The sequence below is a fragment of the Asterias rubens genome, unplaced genomic scaffold (genome assembly GCF_902459465.1).
Source record: "Asterias rubens unplaced genomic scaffold, eAstRub1.3, whole genome shotgun sequence".
NCBI classification, from domain to species: domain Eukaryota; kingdom Metazoa; phylum Echinodermata; class Asteroidea; order Forcipulatida; family Asteriidae; genus Asterias; species Asterias rubens.
The window spans coordinates 3,366-13,683 of NW_022985819.1; the positions used below are offsets into that span (position 1 = coordinate 3,366).

Consider the following 10,318-nt stretch of genomic DNA (forward strand, 5'->3'; position numbering starts at 1 on the left):
CTACCCTACATACAACGACGTGTGTAATAATTATTAAGTGCTGTGTATACTCGGTACTTTCCCGAGAACTGGGATACAATCACTCGGGTGAGATTCGAACCCATGACCTTTGCTAACATTTTACACAAAAACTCTGCACTCTAATTGAGTGGGGCCAGAAAAGGGGAACCCCACCAAAACGTCTAGTAAATTACAAAACACAATAACATACAGTATAGGCCTCTAGTAGTTCTGAACACAACCCACCAGATTTATATAGAGAGATGGGAGCAGTGGGAGGAGGTGTGAGAGAAAGGCAAATTATAATAAACAAAATAATACCTTTTTATGGTTTCTTTTGTAAACAAAACAATTTGAATGTTGTACAAGAGCATTGAAACCGTGCCTATGTTATTTCATTCATGTCCCCACAATGACGTCAAAGATACTCGATCACACTGGTGGGTCAGACGTTATACGTGAGCATGCAATAAGCTCAAAGAAACAACACAATGGTGCTCGCGTAACGTGCAGCTAATTCCTCGCTATTAAACTATTTCTGTGACGTCACTCTATTGTTGAAAGTGTAGATTATTTTTACGAATCTACACTTCGTTACGAATCTACACTTAAGATATAAAAATAATGTGACCAACTGTCGTTTGGCAACGTACACGCTTCTCATCTCGCCCCACTACAGTCCATCCAAAACACAGCAGCTCGCCTCATCACTCGGTCCAAGAAGTTTCAGCACATCACCCCAGTACTTCACTCATTACACTGGCTCCCCATTCCCCGTCGCACCCAGTTCAAAGTTCTTCTCCTCACCTACAAGATATTGCGTAACCATGAACCATCATACTTAGCTGAACTTTTGTCTTCCAGAACACGCCCCTCAATCAACCTTAGATCTTCATCATCATCCCAGTTTGCACCAGGTCCCCGTACCAACACACGATACGGCGATAGAGCCTTCTCAGTATGTGCCCCCACATTATGGAACAGTCTCCCCTCCTACATCCAGAATGCTCAGACAATTGGCAGTTTCAAAACACAATTAAAAACCCATCTTTTCAATGGTTTCCATCAGTGCCAATGAGATTACAATAATTTTTCACATAGTCTAATGATATTTGTCTCTTCTAAATAGCCTGTTATATATTGTATATTTCGTGTACCTTTTGTATTATTATTGTATATTTCTAGCTTTAATTTTCCCGTTAGCTTACTTAATCGTTTATATTTACTTTGTGAAGCGCTTAGAAACTTATTTTTAGTATGAAGCGCTATATAAATGTAATCATTATTATTATTATTATTATTAGACTAACTATAGTTGTTACTATTGAGAAATCCAAACCATTGAAACTGTTAGTCAATGGTGGAAATAGTTTAAGTCAGAGAATAGACTCTAAAGTGTAGATTCGTGACTACAATGTACTCACCTTCGGCTGGTACATTCTATTCACGAATCTACACTTTCTCGTCCATTCTCCCTAATAACATATTGCCCTGCGGCGCGTCAGGTTATTGTTTGCGTCCCGTGTATATGAACCGGGCTAATTATAAAAGAATTTCAACCTCGGATTTAAACTTGGGGATTATCCGATGGGTAGACCCACACCCCCTCACTAAAACGATCCACACAAAGTGAATTCAATGCAGAAAACAGTATACATTTCTATACACGACGCTCGTCATTATTAGTTTATATAAGTAGAAGCATTTAAGTGCCGTACGTAGCTCTTTGCGCAGTTTAGTTTATGGCGTTACTGATGCTGCTCTACTTGTGCTGCATTTATATAGTGATCCCCTCGACTCATAACCATTGTTCAACGTCAGGGTCAACATACAACGTCAGGATCAGCATGTAGGCCTACAGCAGGGGGTTGCCCTATACACGTTACCAGAACTTGACTCATAGCAATTTAGATTATGGCTCTACTGCATTACTGAATCACTCGTAAACATTTGGGGTCGTTTCCACGTCAGTTGAACGTGCATGGTATAGTTGAACATCAGGGTCAACATGTAGTTCAACGTCTTGAGAGTCAACATGTAGTCCAACACGAGGTTGCCCTAAACGTTACCAAAACTTGACTCGTATAGCGGCTTAGATTCTGGCTCTACTGTATTACCGATTCCCTCGTTGGCAACAAGTTGTGTGTCGATCCAACGTCAGTTGAACGTGCATATAATTCAACGTTGAGTCAAAATATTGTTCAACGTCAGGGTCAGCGTGAGGCCTACAGCACGGGGTTGCCCTACACGTTACCAAAACTTGATTCGTAGAGCAGCTTAGATTCTGGCTCTCTGGTGCTGCATTACTGATTCCCTCGTAAACGTTGGGGTTAATTGTTTCCACGTCAGTTGAACGTGCATGTATAGTTCAACGTCGGGGTCAACATGTAGTTCAACGTCATGAGAGTAGTTCAACACGAGGTTGCCCTAAACGTTACCAAAGACTTCGCTCGTAGAACAGTTTAGTTATTGGACTGCTGGATTTCCGATCTCCTGTGACATTGTTGCGTCGTTTCAACGTCAGTTGCATGCAACTCAACGTCAGCATCAGGTGGACCATCGGTACCAGACCTTGACTCGTTGTCATGAGAATTGATCCAGAAAATGTCTTTGAAATACCTGCAAAACAAAAAGTTGCGATAATTTGGGGTTAAATGATGAAGAACATGCAGTAACGAAAAAGGAGAAGACTTTGACTTTTACGATGACATCTTTATTTCAAAATGATTGAAGTCACAAATTTACAGGGTAATTACGTTGAGAACACAGTACATTGTGGGAGCAGTAAGACAAAATAAATTGCAGGGTAAACAAATATTATGGCACATATATTTTGGTAATACTTGGGAAGATATTTCTATCATTACTTTTATTAAATTTATTATTTTTGAAAAAAAAAGAAATGATTATACAGGTGTCATACTCGCCACTCTCTGATATGGCTCGAAATCTTTACTTTCAATTGGATAAATTAGTAAAATAAAATTCAATTATTAAGACTGCTCTTTCTCGTTTTATTTTGTGTTTTTCAGCTATGCAATGGTAACACAGTACCGTAATTAAAAAAACAAACAAACAAGGGTCAGAACTGACAGGATGATTCCGTGTCCCAGGACTGACCCGGAATCGAGAACAAAATAAGCTGTTGACTCGGATTCTACGTCAGTGTGATCTGACCCGGGTCATTGTGACACACATTTTGGGTCATATTGACCCATAATGGGTCATACCCCAACGGGGACCCGGAATGTGGGTCAATCACTGACCCGTTTTTTTTTAAAGTGAGTTCACAACGGCACGAATTATGTATAACGTGCGAGTTAAACTATTTGATCACACCATTATAAGGCTCTCGGCGTCTTACCTTTTTTTCCAGAAATAAACTAGAGCCGAAGCTGCTGCAAATGAACTAATAATGGCAATTATTGCCAGAATAATCCAGCAGATTGTATTGCATGTATCTGCAGGTGGAATTGGAGTGGTACCGCAACCAGGTGGCATTGGAGCGATGGTACCGCAACCGGGCCAAGGTGTCGGGCATGTTGGTGATGGGTCGACTGTTATAGTACAACAGAAAATTTCAATTCAATTTCAGTTTCAATTCATTTTATTATTTACGATGGGAAATTCTTTCGGCCTGTATACATCAAATTTGCAAAACAATAACATAACATTATATTATTTTGTTACCATAAAACAGTACACAAAACACTACAAGCCACAAGCAGGATATTTTAATGAATTTAGAACTAATAACAGTGCCTGTATTTGGGTTTCATCCCTCAATAACCATTAGGTTTGACCCCAACATGCTGCGATGTCAAAATCACCATAGATGACCAGCTTGATTTTTGATGGTTTGTAGTTACACAGTCCTTATTATGCAATGAACTGATAAGTGAATGCTTAAAACTATGACTTAAAATGCTATTGCTATAATATTAAAATAAAAAATAAAAAAATGGGTAGAGCACATCAATTGCTATGGGATAGTAAGATGTTTGATGGTTTTATTGTGTCATTGAGTTAAAAGCACATTCTGCTGCATATTGGACATTGTAATCAATGAACTGAACGAATCGGTGCCTATTACCAGTTGGTATGATAATAAAAGGCAATGTATTTACAAAAATGAGCACTGGTAAAATTTAAAGGAAAAACATTATACCATGGCATTTGCAATTTGAACATAATTTAAACAACTTTACATTAATTTTTGTTAATTTTGTTTAAATAAATGCACAATAAATACAATTGAAATTTACCGTTACAGTCAATTGGTATTGGCGGAAGTAATGGCAGCTCACGTATCATTCTGCTGAAGGAAACGTTGTGACAAACTGTCTCACTGGTCCCCAGAGGTTGGCAAAAGCTGACGACGTTGGCAATTTCACTAGCCATGATTGGTCTTGTTGCACTCCTCAGTGGTCGATAAACAAAACAATAACAACAACAAACTAGAACAATGTGTACAGGACGATGATGTAGATGCGTTATATACACTGTAATCCTGTCATGCAACACTGTTGCTGGCAATCATCTGATGTGAGCAGCAAATGATATTTCCTGGTGAACCACAACAACAACTATTCTTACATAAACAATTATGCCTTTCTTAAGCCTATGACTTATGGCATTCAGGCAGTGTTCTGCACCAGTTATCTGGATAACAAAAAGAACACCCCGTGTACGTGACATGGCTGTGCACAGCCATGTCATGCACTCGGGGTTTTGTGGGGTCCCTCGAAATGCTAATAATGTAAGGTTACCAAGCGGATATCTTTACGAAAGTGGGCAGAGGTATGAGTTCTATACTTAAGTTCCAGTTTGGGCGTCACTTTAGCCTAAACGCAAAGGTCGAGTTATAGAAATGAAAACTGTACATTTATTTGTTTTGATTGACCCCTTGGCTTTATAAAAATGTCATCTTAATAAAAAGGGAATAAAAAAGACAGTTGTTTCGATTCTTTTCAAATTAATACCAGCAAACACAAACCACTTAAAATTACAACATTTTCAAGCAAGTTGTTTACACAAAGACATGTTCGTCTCGTCAAAAATGTTCAACGTGACTTCTCCGCGGCTACATTGGATGATGAGAAAGTACTTGGCCTACTAGATAAACAATGAGTGTTTGAATCGTGTCTTTTTAATTTTGAGTTGATAAATGAAACTTAAAAAATGAACACTCTTGTAATCTGCTGATTAATAGACAAAAGACGATCAGCATGTAATTTTACATCTGGGCTTAGGGAATTCCCCTCTGCAATCCCGTCACATGGGGGGCCCTTTGATAGTCTTTCTCCCCGTCTGGGGCCTGTTGTAGCCTTAAGTCAATGCGCTCGCGGCTTCCCGTACGACCCGAGTACAACACAAACCGCGCGAGCACCCATAGACATAAAGAACCTATAGACGGACAGCACATATGGAAATCAACGTCTGGATACCGTTATTTTGACAGCAACCGACTATACCCCAAACCGTGGGCAAATTCCGCAAATCGCAAGCAAAACAACGCGTAAAGCAATGGGCGAATGAGGAGGTGATGATAACAAGTTTGTGTTTTAAGGGTGAAAAATTCACCAACAATTTTTAAAATAAGGTTCTTTATGTCTGTGCGAGCACCAGTGTTGGCGTTGTTCGTGGTTTTTTTTTTAATCCAGGAAGCCGCGAGCGCCTCGAAAACAAAGATAGAGATATACCGCTATTAATAAGGTCATGAGTCGACTCGTTTAATACAAAGAAACAGGGTCAAGAAAAAAGTCTCACCTCTTGTAGCCAGCCTTGCTATGAAAGGAATGTTAAAGTGTATACATTTTATGCGCCAACCCACTCAATGTTTACCATATGAATCTGGTTAATTTCTGGCAGAGTAAGTTTATGCAGTTTTTCTACGTACTTTTACAGAAGAGAAAAGAAAAGGAATAACACATTGTTCAAGTCATATTAAAAAAAAAAAAATTATTGACAAATTTACTTTACTTCCACATAATAACGACAAACTAGTTTCAAAACAATATGACTATAGCAAATAAACTACGTGAGACCAAAGAAATAGAATAAAATTGTAGAAAATGATCGAATCGCGCACACCTGAAACTTTGTCGGTTGCGTAGTGTTTGAAGGGAATGTATCGTTTGGAATTCGCTTAAACTAAGGCACACACAAAAATATGTTATGTTGGCGTAACGGGCCCCCAAAAATAGGATAGGTAAGTAGGGATGTTTTTTTTTCTCCCTCCCAGTAACGAAAATGACATGTTTTCCTATTGTTTAAGCCGGTCGTATACACGATAAAAAAAAAAAAAAAAAAAAAAAAAAAAAAAACAAGGCTACACACAACAGATAGTAAATATTTTTAAACTCTTGATGACCTGTCTTTAAAGCCATTATACACTTTCGGTACTCAGTATTGTCCAAGTCCCACACTTAGTGTATCACAACTTATATATAAAATAACAAACTTAAATCTTTTTTTTAGGCTCAGACGGTCATCGGAGTCAGGAGAAAATAACGGGAAAACCCACTCTTGTTTCCGTGCGTTTCGCCATGCCATGACATGTGTTATAAATAAATCCGTAATTCTCGCTATCAAGAATTGATATTGTTTAAATGTTTTCTCAAAAGGTAAAGCATTTCATGGAACAAAATTTCAAGAGAAGTCTTTCGCCATTACCTTCTGTAAACCCTGTAAATTATTTGTAAATCTGTGAACTTTTTTTTTCTGTACTGAAAGTGTATAATGGCTTTAATAGATTTTAATCTTTGAATTTCTTTCCTAAAAAAAAAAATTAAAATCCCGAAAGATCGTATTTTTAGGGTAGGTCGGGTTACGCCAACATAACATTTTTATGCCTAATAGCAACACATACTTTTGGAACTATTCCTTTAGATTTCGATAGCATATAAAGCATTTCAAGAAACATTTCACTTCGAAGTATGTAAACAGATATCAGTTGTTAAGCCTCCAAAAAGCTTGATTTAGAAATGAAGTCACAGTTGAAATAGAACCAACTTTGATACCGGAAGTTCCTATTTATATACGTGCAAAACTTGCACACTCTCGGTCACACTTCAGCAGACGCGACGGTGTATGCAGTGTCGTTTTAGAGGTGATCTGACAGGGTCGTTTTCTTTTTTTCGAAATTAAATGCCATTTTCTTTCCAAACTTCGAAGCGATTTCAGGCGGAATTTTTTCTTCTGAAAAGGGTTACTAGTAGGAATGTCTACACGATCCTTACAAAATTCTGTTGGCGCAAATGCCTCGTATAAATGGAACCATCCAGATTTCACCTCGTGATTATATTATGCGAAAGTGCATTCCCACAGTGCATCAACTATTGGTATTACTACACAAATGTTAAAAAAAAATCAAAGTCTTCATCGACTGTTTTTATAAAGTGAGCTCATTGTTAAATAATGCAACCACCAATAACTCCACAAAACCATGTTGATTGAGTTTTTTCGGTGATGTAGATAATTCATTGCTTAGGGAAACTTGACCATATGTTTTGTTAATTTGGCCATCGAGCCTTTTGTGATGTCCGAACTATCGTGTGGATTTGTAGCACACCCCCTCATCTACCACAAACTTCCTCAATGATGATTAAGAAAATGTTTCATTTTGTAGGACTTCAATGATATATAGACTTGACTCTATGTGTTTTGTTGATTTGGCCATCGAGCCTTTTGTGGTGTCCAAACTATCTTTGTGGGATTCATAGCACACCTCTTCTACCACAAACTTTTTGGATGGGTTTACGGCGTCTTTTTCGAAGTGAATAGGGCGACTGCCTTGAGCAAGGCTAAAGGCCCGGCCTACGGAAGCTTAAATTGCCATCATGTTACTTGAATTCCGTGTTTCCAAGATCCCTTATCATTGAACTCCGTGTTTCCAAGATACCTTATCATTGAATTCCGAGTTTCCAAGATAACATATCATTGAATTCGGTGTTTCCAAGAAAATATTCCGTGTTTCTGAGATAAATTATCTCGGTAACTGAGTAACATGATGGCAATTTAAGCTTCCGTACCCGGCCACACAGGCCTCGATAAACAGAACGACAACGATAATGTTAAAGGCAGTGGACACCATTGGTAATTACTCAAAATAATTATTAGCATAAAACTTTTCTTGGTGACGAGTAATGGGGAGAGGTCGATGGTATAAAACATTGTGATAAACAGTTCCCTCTGAAGTGCCATAGTTTTCAAGAAAGAAGTAATTTTCCACGAGTTTGATTTCGAGACCTCAGATTTAGAACTTGAGATCTTGAAATCAACCATCTAAATGCACACAACTTCGTGTGACAGGGGTGTTTTTCTTTCATTATTATCTCGCAAGTTCGATGACCGATTGAACTTAAATTTTCACAGGTTTGTTATTTTATGCATATGATGAGATACACCAACTGTGAAGGCTAGTCTTTGACAATTACCAATAGTGTCCACTGCGTTTAACAACGCGTGTTAATTCTGCGTGGATGGTTTTTCATCCGATTTCCAAAACAGTGACTCATAGAGCAGGGCTAAGCATGAAATTTTTGCCTTCATAAAAACAGGATTTCCAACCAAATTTCCATGTGGTTTTCAGGATAAGCCAGCAACAGCTGAATACCAGTAACAGGCAATATCCATCAAATGGAAATTTTGTTGGTAATCCTGTTTGTATCAAGAAAGAAATTTCATGCTAAACAAATTTTAGTGCTTAGCAGCTCAATGAAATTGGGCCCTGCTTAGTTTCTGACTCTGCTTGTGCTGCATTTCCTCGTAACAATGTGGTGTTGTTTCCGCGTCAATTGAACGTGCATTCAACGTCAGGGTCAACATGTCAGGGTGAGCATGTACAGCACGGGGTTGTCCTAAACGTTACCAAAACTTGACTCGTAGAACAGTTTAGCTTCTGGCTCTACTGTTGCTGCATTACTGATTCCCTCGTAAACATTGGGGGTTGTTTCCACGTCAGTTGAACGTTCTTCAACGCGTGCATGGTCAGCATGTAGTTCCACGTCATGGTCAACATGTACACCACGAAGTTGCCCTTCATTACCAAAACTTGTCTCGTAGAGCAGCTCAGATTCTGGCTGTACTGGTGCTGCATTTCCAATCTCCTCGTAACGATGTGGCGGCGGTTCCACGTCAGTTGAACGTGCATGCAACTCAATAACGCCAGGCTCAACAAGCTCGACAGGCTCAACAAAAAGTCCAATGTCAGGTGGAACTTCGTCACGAGGTTTGAAGAACAGAGGCAGTTAATTCCCCTGAAAGACCTGCATAGCAAAAAGGTGATAATTATTATGAATGTGGAGATGAAGAGGAAGAAGTAAATGAAGACTTTGACTTTTTCGATGACATCTTTATTTCAAAACGATGGAAGTCACAAAATTAAAGGGAATTACGTAGAGAACACAATAAACTGTGGGAGCAGTACGAAAAATTACTTGAATGCACTGGACACGTATGGTAAAGTCCAGTATTTTCACTTGGTGTATCCAACATAACTGCATAACATAACAAACAAAGGTTTAATGCTAAAAATCATTTTGAGTAATTACCCAGTGCCCAGTGCCTTTACAGGGTAAAAAATATGACTCACTATTTGTGATAGTGAATGTTTCTATACTACCAGTACTTAGTGATATGAATTTACTCTGATAAAAATGACAAGTATACAGGGTTTATATATTCGCCACCCGCCACTTACTCTACTTTCACTCGGAAGTAGAGTAACAACTGCGCTCAGAGGAACGAAGGAATAACAATGTACAGGCTATACGACGAATTGAAACTTGAGATAGTGGTGGCTTATTTGATGTGTAGATGGAGATCGTTCGATAAATGAGGTACAGCAATCCGAAAACATTGAAAAAAGCCAATTGAATTAAAATTTTAATGACTGTGAAATTCTGAGTCGGCTTCTGTGTCAGTGTGATCTAACCCGGGTCTCATTTTGACACACGTTCTTGGGGTCATGTTGACACCGCTGGGTCAATCACTGACCCAGGATTGTTGGTCGTGAGTCGTAAAGGCATGTATTAGGCAGTGGTGATTTTAACCCTTTGATGATCTTACAACCATACAAATTATCGGTTTCTCACCTTCGCTCCAGATCAATAGAATTATTAGCAGTAGGCCTACTGCTGCTATTATAAGAACAATCCCCAACACACTGCATTATCTGATGGTGGAGAAGTCGTGGTGGACACCTCTGTCATACCGCCACTAGGTGTCGTAGTGTCCATAGGCGTCGTAGTCGTCGTCACTGTTAATAAACAATTAATTAAGAGAGAGTTAAATTAGATGAAATTCGATTTATTTA

General features: G+C 38.7%; 1 protein-coding gene across 1 annotated transcript; it reads right to left on the reverse strand.

Moving 5' to 3' along the window:
- Positions 1-537: 537 nt before the first annotated feature.
- Positions 538-4,724, reverse strand: LOC117306732. Its single transcript, XM_033791208.1, has 3 exons — positions 4,266-4,724; positions 3,365-3,557; positions 538-2,619 (listed from the first exon to the last, which is right to left on the reverse strand). The coding sequence occupies exons 1-3, from the start codon at positions 4,399-4,401 to the stop codon at positions 2,463-2,465; spliced, it is 486 nt and encodes a 161-aa protein (XP_033647099.1). The 5' UTR covers positions 4,402-4,724; the 3' UTR covers positions 538-2,462.
- Between the last annotated feature and the right edge of the window lie 5,594 nt (positions 4,725-10,318).

Excerpts from the sequence above, each read along its gene's own strand:
- LOC117306732 (XM_033791208.1), bottom strand. The coding sequence starts at position 4,401 with ATGGCTAGTGAAATTGCCAACGTCGTCAGCTTTTGCCAACCTCTGGGG. Across the intron at positions 3,558-4,265 it reads AATACCAATTGACTGTAACG|TCGACCCATCACCAACATGC; the intron begins GTAAATTTCAAT and ends GTACTATAACAG. Across the intron at positions 2,620-3,364 it reads GTTTATTTCTGGAAAAAAAG|GTATTTCAAAGACATTTTCT; the intron begins GTAAGACGCCGA and ends TTTGTTTTGCAG.